Source organism: Anser brachyrhynchus (genome assembly GCF_964034855.1).
Source record: "Anser brachyrhynchus genome assembly, chromosome: Z".
In the NCBI taxonomy this organism is placed as follows: Eukaryota; Metazoa; Chordata; class Aves; order Anseriformes; family Anatidae; genus Anser; species Anser brachyrhynchus.
The window spans coordinates 70,407,472-70,424,964 of record NC_137697.1 but is presented as its reverse complement, the minus strand read 5'-3'; the positions used below and the strand labels follow the sequence as shown (position 1 = coordinate 70,424,964).

The window sequence follows — 17,493 nt, the reverse complement described above, 5'->3', positions numbered from 1 at the left end:
GGCTGTGCCTGGCCCCGACATTTATTTGCGTTTTGTGGCCAGGGCAAAGAGATGTACACTACGTGGGAATCAAAGCACGGGTGTGTCTTTTGGCTGAGTTTTGTGGCATCACCCCTCACTGTGTAAAACGAATTTACTTCATTAAATAAAACAGGAAAACGGGTCTTATACTCTCGTGCCCATCTTTTATTGACAGAAGCAGCACCTCCCCTTGTTCCATCACACCCGGCACTACAACTCCCATCAGGCAGGGCGGGAGCGGGCAGAAGTGGCGTCACGGCGGGCCGCCGGGAGGCAAGGGGAAGGGGAAGGGGAAGGGCTCCGCGAAATGGCGGCGACCACCAGGGGGCTGATGGCGGCGGCGGCGGGGCGGCGGCTGAGCTGCGGCTGGGGCCGGGGCCTGGTGTCGGTGCCGCGGCGGCTCTTCTGGGGCGCCCGCAGGTATCGGCTGGTGGGGGGCGCTGGCCGCCGGGGGCGGCAGGGTTTGTCGTGGGCACCGGGGGGCGTTTGGGACCCAGTAGCTGGGGGTAGGCTTCGTTTTCTGGTTGAAACCGATTTGCTTATTTATTTATTTATAAGCGTATAGGAATTGTTTTTTCCTGTGGCAGCACTTACTGTTTTTGAGTTATCATTCTTCACAGTCCACTAGAAAGTTGAGCTGGGGCTGTGTAACAAGTCAGTAAGCTGGTTAGGATTTTTACTTGCTTATTTTAATAAAATAAAGGAGGCAAGTGATTTCTATTTAGAAAAAAAAAAAAAAGAAACGTCTGGCAAGCAGCATCTGGGGCAAAATCAATAGTCTAGCTTAGGCACTTCTGTTCTTCTGGACCTTTGTGCCACTTTGTTCCTAGTGGACCTGCCGTGTCTGTAGGATGTGTAAACTCTTCTCAGACCATCATTTTAAGTGACTAGGAATAGAAACATGCTCTGATTTCAGCTTAAGTAGCCAAGAGACTGAAAATATTTATGTCTGATGTCAACAGGAAGGAGGAAAAAGAAGTAGAAGCAGGAGCAGATGCAATCATTGAACAGAAGACTGAACCCAGTGTGATCTGTCCCCCACCACGCAGCAGAAATTATGTTCCTCCAGAGGATATACAGAGCTTACTTGAGTCTCATGTCAGGAAGATTTTCGGACCCTCACTTCCTGATCAGTGGCAGCAGACGTCCCTAAAAGAAAACAAGCTAAAGTTTCGGCTCCTGGCTCAGCTGGCAGCAGAACTTGGTCATGCTGTCCCCAATTCACAGCTCCACCTGATGTGCAGTGCCCAGGATGTCTTGACTTTCTATAGCACTCCTGTGAAGGAGGGGTCCAAGTTTGATGAACTGCGTGCCTCAGAGCTACCCCCAAACCTGAAGATTTCTTGGGAGCAGTGAGTGCTGCTGTGGAGCATTGCTTTGTTTTGGTTGTGCTCTTAAGGCAGAACTGCAGAGCTGAAACAGCCCTCTCCCTGTGATATCAACCGAGTATATGAGTATCACTAATAAAAGTTCATCTAGTTGTCTTGAGATTTCATTGTTTCTGTTTGTTATATACTGAAAAAGTGGAAGTTCTTTATGAAACAGTGACACAGTGTGGTCAGTAAAGGTAAAAATGTCTGCTTTATGGCCTCTGCCCTGCTGCCTAACAGCTACAGGGCCTAGTGGGCATACATGGAGAGGACCAGCTCCTGCATTTCTTCTCTGCGCCTCATAAATGTCTTGCCTTTGGCTCTGAACTGTGTAATGGGATTTTACAAAGTGTGTATTACTGTGTTTTGCTGTGGTGTTCAACTCAGCTACCAAGACTAGTCTGGCAGACTTTGGTAGGGGAAGGTGTGGGGAGGTATGCCAGCATTTTTCACCCTCCCTGCCTTTTGAGACTCAAAATCATGTCAGAAATGTTTCTAAAACCCATCACAGACATAGTCTTAAAATAAAACTCCACTTTTTCTCCTACAAATTACTACATGGCCATAGTGGGTACCAAGTAGAACTCTGAAATCTATGAGCTTGTTAATGGTGAACTCTTTAACAGTCCTATTAAGGTGACTGCCATCAAAGCAGCTTGTAGCATTCTCTGGCTGTATTTTCATATTTCTGAGTTCTGTTGATCCTTGCAATAACTACTAATGTTATTTTTTAATTCCTTTGGTACTGATTATATAGGCTTGTAATCAGAGAAGACAGCAGTGAAATTAGGAGAAATGTGCTGGATTATACTGTTCACTCCTCTGAACCCCATCTCCACTTGAAACATGTTTAGAAACCGCAGCTTTTGTCTTACGGTGCTCAGTTTCATTATTCAGCAAACTTCTTGCACTGCTTCGTTAGCTCTGAAGAAATTTAAGAAACCCGTTCTTGTATCCTTTAGAGTCCTGTGGAATTGCAGAGTGGTTTTAGCATGCTAAATGCTTGCTGTCAGGGTGAAAAAGGGGACAGGGTGTTTTCACTGGCACTGCAGAATGCTCTCTGTTAACAAGTCCCTTCCCTGTAGCTTGTGGAAGAACACAGTATGATAAATAGATAAATCTGTGTGCAGAGAGGTAGTTCAGCACTGATTGTGCATTAAATCTGTGGTGTGTATGCCCTACACTAGGACATTTTCTACAATATTTAGCGTGCATATATGGCCCACGTTGGGAGAGAAGAGACCTCTTCAGAGAAGCATTATGAGGTGGGTATATGTAACATCTCTAAATGTTTTTAAGTACCACATAATAAAAATGAAGCAGTTGAGCAGCACAAAACTGAAAATTAGCAGTGGGTTTAGATGGACACACCAAAAGCAAGTATTAGCTGAGAATCACAGCCTGTGCCATAAAATTTTCCGTAGTTTTGAGTTTTGTTTTTTGAAGATCCATTTGGGGTAAAACTGGGGGGTTCAGCTGCTAAGGAAGTCTAAGCTTTCTGTGAACTGAAGCATACTGAACTGCTCTGCTATCTCCTCTGGGTAGAGGAACACTTCTACATGCTGGTTTTTTTTCACTTTGATGGGTTTGGATGTAGTAAGAAGGTACGTAACACACATATGCTTTTTGGGCTATCTGGGAGCAATGCATTGGAAATTACCATGAAATTATGTCTTTCTATCAAAGGAAGGACACTATTGTCTCCTTGTACGTGCATCTCCTCTGAGGTCTAAGCCTCACACTTCCACCAGCACACTGGTGCAAGAAGCTGCATGGACTAATATAAAACAAAGAACTATCAAATGTGGGCATTTGAATTGAAGACTTTAAGGGAGGATCTGTAAATACGGCTTTTTGAGAAAAAAAGAACTGTTCACTGAGGAAGAAAAGCCAGAAAGTGAAAACATACAGTTGCCTTTTTGTGCCAAGCCATTGTAAACTGAAGTAACTGGCTTTATAGTAGTAGTTTTGTATTTTGCAGTAGTGCTAAAACAAATAACATTTATAACACATAGGAAATTAAGGTGGAGAGCATGGTAAAAATGAGGTACCAGAAGTTTCTTTCCAAAAGTACGCTTTAGGTCCGAATGTTGCTTGGCTGAGCTAATTCAAGCTCATGCTCTTAGCAAAAGTAGACCGACATATTTCAGACACCAAAGGTGTTTCACAATAACATTGTACTATTTTCCATCTCCTGCAGAGATATGTTTGAAGGGAACTTATGATTTTGGTCTAGAAAGCTTCAGTCACTGAATTGCCCAAGTACTGCTATACTTCATGGTAAGAAGTCGTTTTTGTAAAACTGGTGTTAATTCTGTTTAATGCAGTCACATTAAACTCCTATTACTAAACACAACCTACTTCATTATCTCCTCTTCCTTTTGACAATGGAGTCCTCTTCCAGTACGGAAACAAACTTAAAATGGAATTATTTTTATTTTATTTATTTATTTGTTTCTTTGGTGAAGAATTCCCCAAGGCTCTAGTTGATTTCACAATTTATTGAACTGTTCTGTCTTTTGGAAGATCCCGAGCCCTTTCGAGCCTTTATTCAGTGTTGCCTTCCTAATTCCTGCTGCAAAGTCTGAGCAAAACATAGACTTATGCTATGGAAATGCTCCCCATCCTGCACAACTTCACTCAGCTACTGCAATGTCTCTGTCTGTAGTACTGTGGTATGTCAGTAAATAGGTTGGATACCTGATTTTATGAGACTCTTTTATTCTGTGATTTTATTTTTATTATTTTTAATACAGGTTTCACTCCATTCTATTTAAGTGTTTCCTGTTCCTCTTGTCCTTTTCTGCACTGTGTTTCACCTGCCACAAAGTGTATTTCTGCAGTGGTCATGCTTGCATTCATCCTCAAAGCTCCGTGACTGGTGGAGAAAGGGTGCTGAGTCCATGCCTTCTGTAAGTACAGTGCTGCTGAGGAGGATATGGAACAGGCTGCTGCCCCATGGGGACGGAAATAAAAGGCTACACTGCTATGCAGGGTGTGTGCTTGTTCCATAGCCTGAAACCAAGCTTTCACCCTTAGAAGAGAAAATAGCTGGCCTTACAGTAGCAGCATGAAGACAACCTGACAGAATCTTACAGCAGGGAAGCTGCTCCACTGGCTAGTAAAATAGGATGTGACTGTGAGTACCTTGCACATCCGTCTGGACTTGACTCTGCCACTTGTTCACTACACACCATTAGCCTGCGGCCACCCAAAACACAGAGAGGTAATAGGCAGCTCTGAAAACACATGTTGGCATAACCTGCTCCAGGGGGCCCTCTGCTCACCTGTGAAGGTAGCATCAACGAGATGTCAAACACAGTGACACCACGTCAAATGCAGTGACACGTCAAATGCAGTGACATGTTAAATACAGTGCCAATGACTGACTTGAGTAAGTAGTGTCAATCTTTCATCCTCCTCCCAGGAATCATTTCCTTGGTAATGAAAACCTTTCCCTGTATCCCAGTTGGTAGTCAGTTAGCCTTCCTAAATTAAAACAGATCAACTGTTATGAGTGCATTTTGTAACTAGTGGTAGCTGATTCACTTATGCAACATGTAGAGCCTGTTTTCCAAAACAGTGGAACAATCATTATCCAAAGGAAGAGTCTTTTCATGATATTTAGGGGCAACATTAAAAGCCTTTACATCAGGTGAATTAGATCTAAGGGCTTCCTTCCTTAGATAGGAATAAATACGAATTTACTCTATTAAATAGTTATAATTTTAACATGTAGAATTGGTACAAGCTCTTGAGGTCTCAGCCCTTGCCCTAGAGTATTAAAGTTTGCATTTCTGGCTTCTGTAACAACTTGCTTTTTTGTAGATAGGTAGTAGATGGAGGAAAACAAATGGGACCTGATCGGATGGTAATGATTGCAGTCCATAACTGCATAGCACGTATCATTGATCTTCAAAGCTTTCATGTGATTATTCTCTTTGCTTTGGCTCAACATCTGTCCTAAGCCTTAGGTTTGTGCCTCAAGTGAACTTGGAAGAAATAATGATGCTCTTCTTACCAAGAGGTGCAAGGCAGGCCTTGTTTGTATCCATTTGAAATGTGGTTTGAGTTGTCTGTAGCATAAGATGCTGACCAACACCTGAGGCTTTTCAATGAGAGCAGTTTTGTAGGACATGCCCATTCAAGTCTAGGGGAGGACAAACGCTTTATTTTACTGGTTTTGGTGAAATGTGCCAGTTTTCCCTTCGCACAGGTACTCAACCAAAGCAGAAGAAGGCTGTTACTGATACCAAGTCATGTTCCAAAGCCTTTGCACAGCACAAGACACAGCTTACACGCCGGGAGGAGCCAGAACAACAGTTGTGGGTACAGCAGGAGTGCTGCCTGGGGGACAGAGAGAGGCCACAGCCCTCCAGAAGGGTCGCTTCTGTCCAAACAGGCAGTTCAGGCACTGCTGCCAGTATTTATTTTAGACAATATGTCTTTACAGTAGATTGTAGAAGCCACTGTTGAGTCCCTGTACAGAAGCTGCCTAAACTCGCTGTACATGGCACATTGAGATAACTCTTCCTCAGAACAGGAGCTGAAAAAAATAAAAATCCAAAGGCTATTTAGAGACTGATTTTTCACTGGGTCACAGGTTCCAGGAGGTAGATATGTTGTTCCTGAAGGGAGAGATACACATGGAAATAAAATGTACTGTTAGGTTTCAACTGTCCATAAAGGGGGGCATCTGTCAACTGGAAAAGGCTGAGGGCACTGTAAATCTAACATGAGACAGGCCCAGCTTCATCTCTCCAGTCATCCAGAACATAGGATAAGCGTGCTCGTGCTTATGGATCTGCATCTACCTGCAGACTTCTCCAGGAGGAGGCATCCCTACACATCAGAGAACAGAGCAGGGCTCGCTTGTTTCATGGTGGAGAGAGGGGGGCTTCTTACCACCCTGCACGTTAACTGTAAGGATAAAGCACTCCTTCAGGAAGTGGAAAATCCTGATTCAAATACTTCTTCATCCTTGGGATGGGGAGAAAACTCAAAAACATGTTTTCCACCTTCAGGAAGACTGTCCATGCCATCGTGCTAGAGGCTAAACAGTGGGGGATAGCGTCACTACCAATTTTGTCAATGCCATTAACCAAGAATGCAAGATGCACGCTGTGCTAACAGCACACTGAGGAGACCCATAACGCTGGGCACTATAGCTGTGAAAACTAGGCTACAGGATATAAAGGGCTACAGAACAGAAGGAGTATTTACAGAATATAAAGGATGTAATATATTTTTTATTTTAGAATTTAATCCCACTGATAACCTCTTGAGTATGAATGGACTAGGTGCTGCTGACTGGGCATATTAAATGGAGTGTTCATTGCTGATGAGCTTTCCTAATGTTATTACCTTCCTAAAGCAGCAGGACAAGGACCAGCTCCAAAGCCAAATTTATTCAGCAGCAGTCTTCTCCCAGCTTCAGTGGAATTTGGATCAAAGTTGTAGTGGGTGACCCAGCACACAATCAGTGATTCCTCATGGCCGCAGAAAGCTTGCATGGCCCAAGTCTGATCTTTGTATTCCTAAGACTGAACCAGACATCAGTAGAGTTACAAGAAAATACCAACCTAGAAGAATCACTGCATGTCAAGACACAGACATCCCACATTTTCTTTGTGTCACAGGCAAATAACTGAGACCAGGCTACACTTTTTTTTTTTTTTGATTTTTTTTTTCATCTGTTTTGGAAAAAATATACAAAAAAAGCCAAGAAGAACCAAAATGGAAATGTGAGGTAAACATTCCAGTAAAAGTACAGACAGAAGCTCCATTCTTTAAGGGAGACACACAGCAGTTATCACCATGCTAGAAGAATGAGATGCAGGAAAAGCCTAGAAACAGTGAAAAGTCACGTAATGAAGCCTTTGCCCCAGTACTAGCCATGGCATATGGGCTCTTTTTTTTGTTTTCCCCTCTGCATGTCCCCTCCCACCCCCCATTATCTTTTTATTCCTTGAACAATGTTTCTGAATTTTAAAATAGCAGTATTGATATAAACTCTGTATGGCAGGATTTACAAAATATGCAGACTGCTATTACAGACTGTGTCAGTTTTAGCATTTTTTGTTTGCTTGTTTGTTTTTATTTATGATTTGCCAAAGCCCCTTGGTGAAAACTACAATGTCGGGGCAAAATTGACTTCTTGGTCATGCCAATCTGAATGCCCAGTAATGCCACTTCAGCAAAGAAGTGGTATCACTTTTCCTTTGCACCAGTGTTACTAGTTACCCCACAAATCTATGATGAAGTTATGAAACACTTAAAGCGCAGCCCCTGCTCCACAGTGATGGCTGTATATCCCCATAGTCAATTCCTGAAGCCAGGTTTCACTGGGAGCTTTAGCTGGGCCTCAGGGAGGAACAGAGATCTAGTGACATGATATAGTCAGCTCACATGCTATCAGCTACTACTATAAATTTTCATGTCCAGTCTGTCTATATTGCAGACCGAGTACGTCATTTTAGTTATTCTGCAATAACTAGCACAATCACCCACACCAGAACAATCAGGCTCTGATTCAGTAAGATGCTTAAGGATACACTTCCGATCCTGCCAGTTAGTCTGGAAACTGCACAGCTAACTGAAGTCCATAATGCTGAGGAATGCTTAAGCAGCTCACTGAATCAAGGCTAGATGCTTATTACTTGTTGATAGTATCATTTTCATTTGGGTTAGATTCCTGATCACCATTATTTTCATCTGAATGAAATATATGCAATTACTTCAGATCTATGCTGAGCTTACTAAGATCAGAATCTGACCCACCTGTAGAAGCACTTTTTATGGTAAGAAAAGGTAAAAGTGATTTTTTTTCTCTCAAGATATATAAATTCAAAAATGAAAAAAATCTGTGTACAAATATCACATAACAACACCAACAATTCCATAGATGTAGTTCCTCAGTGCACACTTCAAACAAGAAAAGTTTTTTTTTTCTTTTTCTATTTTGCTTTTAAATTCTGGCATAATAATATTAAAGCTGACAAAAAAATCAGGGCAAGCTACATCACTTCCTCATACAAAAAATGTACAAAACATTAGCCTCTAACTAGACATAACATAATACTGGTCTTCACAGTTTGACATTTAGTAACTGTGTGTCTTGAAGTATTGTACTGGAGGGTAATAAAAAATAGCTTCTGTTGCCAGTTGTCCATCTCAGGTTACTTCAGTCATAGAGGCAGAGTGGTTCTGCAAAGAAGAAAATGCGAACACATGAACATTTGTACATTTTGTCACTTACATATACTAGTGTGTGAAATGGATGCAAAAACCCTTTGCTAAATGCAAAGATAAAATCTGTTGCCCAACTAACAAAGCACCTTAAAAGCAAGAAATGACTGCAAACATGAAGTCTATTCTGAGCTCATGGTGGGAAAGACTGAAGTTGAGCCTTGCTTCTGAGCTATGAGCGCTCACTAGAGGGCTTGAAAAAGAAGGTGCCACTTTTTCACTAGGGATTTTCGAACTGGACTGAATTCTGTCCAAATAAATGTGCCAGTATAGGCTCAAAATACTACATGGTCACAAAACTGATGCCATCTACTGTGTGTCCTTGTTCACAAAGAGTCTAAAAAGTACATGATATATCTTCACATAGTTTGGCTTCCTGTGATGTGTGCATGTAGTTCCTATGTAGTTTGAGACTAGGCAACATACAGAGTTTAAAATCATACATAGGTGGGGAATTATGCCAAAACACAGGCAGACACAGATATATTGCAACACAGAAGTCCTCTCTGGATGGAAACTGTCTTGATTCTTGGAAGCCGAAGTCCAGGACTTCAGTGGCAGCACAGGGACATCCCTGGACCATGCTGCACCTGCAGTGTGTGTGTGTGTACAAGGTAAAACAAGAGTGGGAACAGATGGATAAATCTGCACAAAGGACAGTGCGCCCCCTATATCTGAAGAAACACTAATGAGCAGCCACTCACAAGGACTTATTTATAATAGCTTACTTATAACAGTAGGATCACTCTTTTCCTACTCCTGCATGGTAGATGTATGGCCATTTAGAAACTGATACCCTGAATCAGACAAAATCATCTTCTCTTGATTATAGAAGACATCAGCACTTAAGGCCTAGTCCCCACCTGCATCTTACAGTTCAGAAGCTATAAATAGCTGAGTAGACAAAAAATTTATGTGTGTGTCAATATTTTTACCTCTTCAGCTCTTTTGTCATACACAATGCAATGCGAATACATAAGTAGGACTTAGTTTCTGGACTCTAAGTCCACCAAGAGAACCGTTAATGTGCACAGTTAAGCAGGATCATTTAAAAATCTTCCAGCAAATCCTTGCTGGAAATCAATCAAAACTGACTCTTCAGTTAAACGAAGTATTTCCAGGTGTTAGAAACAACATCTTCTCCATTTTTTTTAAATGTCTGTTTTCATTTAATTTGTCGAAGGTTGTTACAAAAGTTAGTATTAATCCTGCCACACTCAAGTACACAGCAATGACATGCCACCTAACACAGGAAGTATAACTTAAAGGAAAAACAAATTACACCAGGGCATTTCAGACAATTCTTCCTTGTTCCCAGAAATTCTTGGCAGGTGGCATTTGCTTTTTTTTGTTTTGGGTACAGTTCAGTTGTGCCAACACAAACCATTCAAAATTAGTAGTTTTACAAAAACACCATCAACGATGATGCTCATGGTAGCTTACTTTTTTGCAAACTTCAGAGAATGTTATTAGCATCTTCTCTGGTGGCTTAGAGAGTAGTTAGTATATGATTTCTTCTTACAGAAGATACTGAACAGTAATAAGGATAAAAAACTAATTTGTATCCTTATTTTTGGGTGGCATAGTTTATTCTCAGGATAACAAATCTTAGGGTAAATCTTTAAGACATTTCCAAAGCATTCTTAAGTGTAAATGCACAGAATTATCTTCACTTTTCTCTTAACTTTCTGTTCTTCTAAGCCAAACTTTGTTATTGCACAGGACACCTGAAATCCTACAGATTTAGCTTTGGAAGTTCAGAAAGGCAGGAGGTCAACAGAATTTGTCGATTTAAAAGACAAATGCCTTTAAAAAAATCTCCCCTTTGTATCACTTCTGTTCAATGGGTTTAATGTTGGGAATGAAACCAGCTCTCCGTGTAGTTATGTATACAACTAGTTTTTAGCCTGTCATAACAGAAAATGTGTTTTGGTGATGGCACGGGTGAGTGAATTTACAGTACCTGTGCACTCAGTGTCTCCAGCGGACTTTCCACCCTCGGAAAAGCCATTAGTGGCATTCCGCGTGGGTCTTCAGGCTTCGGTTTAGAAGGAGCTCCATGGGTGCCTTTAAAGTTATGGACAACACATATCCCCTGTGTAATGCAGAAGAAAAAAAAAAAAAGTGAGGTCAGCATGTTCTGTCCACAGGAATAACTCAAAGCGATTCCCACCAGGGTCTCTCAGCTGCCAGTTTTGGCAAAGAACTTCACCTGGGGTTTTGGTTAAAGGCATCACCTGTCTCAGACTTGGGCAACAGAGCATTTACTGACACAGCTGGGTGTGCCAGGCAATCTTAGTAAAAGGGTTCATCTTTCCTGGCTGAACCATCCTCAGCCTTCTTATGTTTTATATAGCAGAGCATCTCACGGTGCTCACTTTTGCATGACGGAAACACGGACCATCCTTTTGCCACATTTTCTTGGCCAAATATTCCCTCGAGGCTCTGACCAACATTTCCAAACAATGAAAAGAGCTCATTCAGTGGCTTAATCTACCTCACATCTGGATGCCACCAATCTCCTTCAGTATCATTCCTGCATGCTTCCAGCACAACTCGTGCAGAGTTTATCCCACAAGGCCTTCCCTTGTGCGTGACCAGACTCACTGCACCCACCTGGTAATGCTGGTATGATCATACCCTGCACATACCTTCTTGGAGGCTGGGAACAAAGCAAAAACAACGCATACAGGAGCTCACACGTCAGCTGTCAGAGCAATTCCTGCAGCCAGTTCCTTGCTGGCTCTTCTGCTTTGCTGCTCTTCACACCTGAGCAAGGAGCAGGCTGCAGCCTGGGTGAGTTTTGTGCTGAGAGCAGCGATCTCACAGCAGCCCTCCCCTCCATGCTCTGGGGAGACCCCTTCCTCTGCTTGGCAGTGGAGCTTATGCCACTTGCTGGTGGCAGAAGGGTTGCAGGGCTAAACTGTGGCTGGGAGTAGGTTGCTAGAAAGAGGTACTGGGAACACATACATCCTGATCAGATGTATGGGGTGACTGCCTATCATATTACATGGGCTACTTCTAAACTGACTTTCCCAGTGGGAATCAGACAATCTGCTCACATTAAAGCCATGGAGATTCATGTTACAGTTTTTTTTTAAAGGGAACAAGGGAATGAATGATTTGTGAAGGCTTTTTTTTTTGACAAAATCCAAGGAGTTTATACTGTGATACTGTGATACTGTGAGTTTTATCCTGATCTTCCTTTCTATTGAATATCTTTTGTGGCTTGAAACAAAATGGAGAATGAAGACCATAGCTTAGAGATCCAGACAATACCCTGTATCCTACATTTTTGTCCCCTGCTAGGCAGCCAGTGGGGTTTTGCAATACAGGGATGCTGGAGAACATCAGCCTCAAGCATTCCTCCCTTTTGACATTAATTAAAATCTACATCATATTTAAAGCATTTTTTCAGGACAGGTCAAGTAAGAGTATGGACAGTAATTAAATAAAATAATCTTGAAATACACATGATAGAAAAAATGTCACCATACTAGCCTTATTATTTAATATCAACCTGATTTTATATTAGGATTTTCTCTGATGATACATCTGTTAGATGGGGCTAGAATTAGCAACTGGGTTAACTAGCTGCAGTAGGACACAAGAGAGGAGTAATTTTATTTTCTATTTTTTTAACATGTACTTTTAAAAGGAATGGGGAAGGACTGATAGGCTTACCAGAAACAAAGCTACCGCACTTCCCAAGATGAAGCCCGCGATCACGTCTGAACAGTGGTTCCGATACTCAGAAACTCGGTTTAGCCCAGTGAGGAAGGCAGCACACAGGGTACCCAGACACAGCACAGGTTTGGCTAGCCTGCTACTCTTTGTTTTAATTGTGCTTGTGATGTACATCTGAAAAAAAAAAAAAAAGGCAAACCAAAAATGAAAAGAGATCTGCCAGAAACAAATCTTTTGCTATCCACACACATCATAAGTCAGCAAGGATGTGTTTCACGGTTCATGAAAAAAAATAGAGAAATGGAGGAAGAGGTTTAAGGTAGCTTAGAGAATACTTCTAGGTGAATAAAACAGGTACTGGAAAGTGATGTTTCAGGGTATCAAATATCCAATCAACTGCACTTACACTGGACTTTCTGAGCTGCTATATACAGGCTCAGTTTTACTGACTTCCTAACTTATGCAAGTGCTTGCTCATATGCCAGCAAACACACACACCAAATGTAAATGACTAAATGTTTTCAAAGGGAGTCAAGTATTTGTGTTTGTACTCCTGCAGAAACTAATGTGCATATGATGGAGTACCTAGCATCCATATGAACTGCAGCTACTCCAGCCTCCTAAGCAGTGTTCAGATTAAGAAACAGGTTGTTGGCCTTAAGAGAAACCACTACAGATGTCCTCTCTTCAAGGTAAAATGAAGTACAGAATATGAGGAAGATTTCTTTCAAAACAAAGTTGATTATGAAAATGTCATTCTAAATCATGAAGTTTCATGGTGCTCACTATACTATTTAATGAACTTTACATGTTTTTGGCAGTTCATATTTTATTTTAAATGCATTTTTTCAAAAAGAGTAAAACCATGTGGGTTACAATTAACAGCTATTAGTTATTAATTCCAGAGCCAAAAATACTGAAGATCAAGCAAACCAAGTCTGATGACAAAATAATACAATAAAATACTTTTCATCAAGTATAGATGCCTGTAAGCATTCCCAAGCTTTGATAAGCAAAGCAAATACATCAAACCACAGTCTTTTTTTTTTTTTTTTTTTTTTTTTGCCAATGTTGTCTTCATCATGCACAAAGATGACACATCACCTCCCATACATGAATTTTCAAATTTTCCTCGCCCATACTTATTTTCCCTTCTCATTGACTGGGCCATCCAATGACCCTGTTGCTGGCTTCCCCTCTCTGGCTCATGTTAATAATGTCATCCCCACAATACATTTGCTCTGGAGAAAGGGATGGGATGCAGCAATAACCTCCTGGTAGGTGAAGTGGCAGGCCAGAGCAACTGACCAGGGGCCAGCAGGTAAGCTTGCCTCCTGGCCTGTACCGAGGCAAAATTACATGTTCACCTGCCAAGCCACTGCAGTACTACTTTTAATAGCTGAATTTGCTAGGTCTCTGCCTGGGGAAGTGAAGTCTTCACCCCTAAATGTTCTGGAGAGCACACGATTTAAAGGTGAATTTAATTCATGAATTGGAATATTATGGTGAGTCATAGCACTGGGAATGGGACTCAGCTACTCTAGAGGTTCCTGCATGCTTTTTATTTTTTCCTCTCCCCCTCTTCCCCCCATCCCACCCCCAATATGTGAATGCAGCACACGCCTTGAAAAGACAACTAGCAACTGAGCACTAGGCGGCAATGTTGCCCCAGTCATTGCTGCTACGTTGAGCTGCACCTATCACGAAAACCCGGCAAGGTTTTTCTCTGCAAACAACAGGAAAAAAAATTACCGAAGTGAGGTGCCACAATGTGAATAACTACTGCCCATCCTTTGTCTCCTATACATTTCTTCTCGCAGACGCCTATGGAGACGAGCTATACAGAGAAGGACTGCACTCCCATTCCCCACAAAGCACTGCTGTAATTTACACCCAAAGGAAAACCAAAATGTCCTTAAAGTAACAGTGCATTACGGCTGTGACAGCTGCAAACCCTAGCTACAGACTGTAGCATCCACTCATGCTTGTTTTCTTAGAGGTATGAGATGGAACTGGATCTTCGGGTTTCTCATGTGGGAGAGCTCTCCTTATTACAGATGGGATGTTACCTAATGCATTTGAAGCTTCACACATCTCGGCAGGCAAATGTAAACTTGTAGTAAAGAGAACATTTTTAGCAATGAGGGTAATTAACCATGAAAACAGATTGCCAAGGGAAGTGAAAGATTCTCTAGCATGAGGAGGGTTTAAAACAAGACAGGCTGTTTTTCCAGAATGTATGCTCCAGTTCATCCATAAATTACAAACTGAGCTCAGAAATAACTGGGTGAGATTCTTCTTTCTGGTCAGACCTCCTGATCACTGTGATTTTTGATCTTCATTGCCTTAGTCCCTAAAGCAAAGACATTTTTGAAGATTCTCACATGTTTGCCCCTGCACTTAGAGGACATTTTCAGAGCCTTGTGTAAGAGCCCAAAATCTCAGTGAAAGTCACTTATATTTGATTTCCAGTGCTCTGCAGATGTTTTTGGAAATTTCCTATGCTGCTATTCATGGGGTAAATGTATTTACAGAATTCTAAGTGTCAAAACCAGTTGTTTGATGGCTGGGAGAGGGAGGGAGGGAGTGAATATAAAAAGATGTGAGAAACAGAGAATAAGTCATTACAAAAATAAACTACATAAGATTTATCTATATAAATAATCTATTTGGCTTCTTTACTGCACTCTTATCAGTACACTCAAGCAGTGTGTTTAGCAATGTGCAATGTGTGATAGTAGCACACATCCTGTGTGTAACTCCTCTTCCATCTATTTCAGACAAGTAAGGAGTCAAGGAAGCTTTTCCGTTTGCAAGTTTAAAATAGTCACACATGTATATATATATATGCTTGTATATATATATGTGTGCAAACATACGCTTACATGTATTTATAATGTATACTATATCTATGTTGAGGAAGGCAGGGTGAAAGAAGTCTGTTCAGTCCTTTCAGTAGAAGGGGAAGATTTATTTTCACTGGAAAGATCACAGTTTCAGCCCAGAACTGGAAAATTCTGTGTCCTACAATTTGTACAGATCTTTTCCTTTTCCATAGAGATTTCTACAGTAAGAGCCACTGACAACAATCTGTGTTGCAGAACATGATGCAGCCTCCTAGATGCTCAGTGAACCTTCCTGAGGTGCCAAAGCCTTGAATTTCGTCAATTAGTCTGGCAGGTGTTAACACAGAAATGGAGGAAATTGACAGTGGGGTCACAGTGACCTGGGTTGCAGAAGGGACTTGCAGTAGTGTTCTGTGCTATTCAGAACTTCCCATGTGTTGAAAGTTTCGTGTCTAGGTATATTGTATCGTTGTAGTCTAGCCAAGAAGCAACCCAGGTGTAAACAACAGATGCCAGGTCATGATCAACTGTCATGAGGCAGAGGCTTCTAGCCAGATGGAGGTGACAGAAAGCATTACTTGTGGATACTGCTAGGCTAGTGCTCAGCTTAACAATCTTAAAAATATTACTAAACTGTCAATGAGAGTGCCTAGTTGCAGCTTTTAGCCATAGAGATCCTCTTGTGACTGTGTAAGAGTTCTCCTTGCTTTCAGCCCAGAGGCATGCAGGAGGATCAGCAAGGCTGTCTCCCTTCACTCTACAGTAAGAGGTCATTTGGTTGTACTTATGAAATACTTCAGTTTGGCGTGTTCAGGTTGAATATCACCACCTGCCAGATGCCCTTGTCATTGGCTTTTTTATGAACTTTCTCACAAGTGCATGATGTAACAATTGTTTGAAGACATGTAACTAGGATATCCACCTGTAACACATGATTTTATCTTTTCTTTTTTTCTTTTTTTTTTTGACAGAAATGTTAATAAATTAAAGAATATTTCCAGCCTATCATTATCTCCCCTTGGGCAGTGTCTTAGGAGCACGTTTTCTAACTGTACAGCAGCTTGTACAGCGCACAGAGACTGCACTACTTCTGGGAGAGTAATAAAACTGCATTAGATATCATTCTAATTTTGATTGTAAGCATGGAAACGAGGGTTGCTGCCTTTTTTGCTTTTTTTTTTTCCCCCTGTTTTAGACATACAAGTTTCATCACTGCCTGAAGAGATCACAAAAGTCATGCTTTGGGTTCCCAACTTATTTGGCAGGTGACAAGAAAAAGCTTAGCTGATTAAATATAAAACCCAGATTATAGGAAAAAAAAATCAAATCAAATAAAAACAAAACAAAACAAAACCAAAAACAAACAAAGCCAAACCAACCACCGTGGGAGCGCTGTCACTAGCAGAGTAATGAACAATGTCCAGAGACATCTCTACAGGATACTTGAGGATCAATGATTTGACAACATATTTAGTGCCAGAGGGTGTTTTCAGGCAGAGACCCGGGGTAAAATTGTACTGCAGACTGAAAACTTGTGGCTCAAAATGAACTCCATATCCTGACTCCACATGGTATTTTCCTCTGTGGCCCTTTGCAGTCCCCTTGCAATCTCCAGCATTGGCTGAGTTGCAGGGGCTGCTGTAGCAGAGAGTGGAGATGAAGTAGGTGTAAGAGCTGTGCCTTAAACATTAAACGCAGTCCTCTGATTTACACATCTGTCCCACTGGGGCTCAGGGGTCTCATATCTTTGCGTGACATTCGCTGTCCACCAGAGCCATGGAGAAAGCATCAGAAGTACTCTTGAAAGCCTAGGGCTGAGAAACATTTAACTACTAGGGCCTTAAGCCCAGGAAGTAAAAGTGTTATTCCCCTTCTGTAGGAATCAGCTGTTTGTAGAAGACATGGCTTCCTAGGAACCAAAGGAGGTTGGGCAGGGGAAGTCCCTGGAAGGATTACCAAGCCTGGTTCTGGAGCAGCTATCTTAGAGTTCATCATGATGGAAACAGCTTCTATAACAATGCTGACTTTATTGGGAACCGTATTTCACATATGGTTGCTTATTGTTCAGAAGTAATGCATGCAAAACATGATGGGCTTTCCAAGCACTTCTGAACAATTCCTGATCAAAGGAGTTAACAGTTTATATCTCTATCATTATTCACACAAAATTCGATGCAAACAGATGGTAAAAGAAACAGCAGTGGGTGGCCTCTTCTTTTCATAGCAATAATGTGGTGTTTTATCATCTGGTACCCAAATCAGGGTAAATACCCTGTCATTAATAAGTTTGAGGCTTTTCTCCAATTCTGATGACCTACAGA

General features: G+C 41.6%; 2 protein-coding genes across 8 annotated transcripts in view; one reads left to right on the top strand and one right to left on the bottom strand.

Annotated features, from left to right (window-relative positions):
* The first annotated feature begins 283 nt into the window (after window positions 1–283).
* Window positions 284–1,509, top strand: MRPL50 (mitochondrial ribosomal protein L50). Its single transcript, XM_080573383.1, has 2 exons — window positions 284–441; window positions 984–1,509. Exons 1-2 carry the CDS (start codon window positions 329–331, stop codon window positions 1,375–1,377), a joined length of 507 nt encoding a protein of 168 aa, XP_080429509.1. The 5' UTR covers window positions 284–328; the 3' UTR covers window positions 1,378–1,509.
* Window positions 1,510–8,311: 6,802 nt separating this feature from the next.
* Window positions 8,312–17,493, bottom strand: part of PLPPR1 (phospholipid phosphatase related 1) — a 132,592-nt gene continuing 123,410 nt past the window's right edge. For all 7 annotated transcript variants that reach the window (XM_080573377.1, XM_080573373.1, XM_080573379.1 and 4 more), the window contains 3 exons: window positions 12,324–12,500; window positions 10,603–10,734; window positions 8,312–8,597 (listed from right to left, as the gene is read on the bottom strand). In XM_080573377.1, coding sequence (XP_080429503.1) covers window positions 8,565–8,597; window positions 10,603–10,734; window positions 12,324–12,500 — 342 coding nt within the window. In that variant the 3' untranslated portion in view covers window positions 8,312–8,564. The remainder of the gene's footprint in view (window positions 8,598–10,602; window positions 10,735–12,323; window positions 12,501–17,493) is intronic.

Coding starts and splice junctions, on each gene's coding strand:
- MRPL50 (XM_080573383.1), top strand. CDS start 329: ATGGCGGCGACCACCAGGGGGCTGATGGCGGCGGCGGCGGGGCGGCGG. Junction 442..983: donor CTCTTCTGGGGCGCCCGCAG/GTATCGGCTGGT, acceptor TGATGTCAACAG/GAAGGAGGAAAAAGAAGTAG.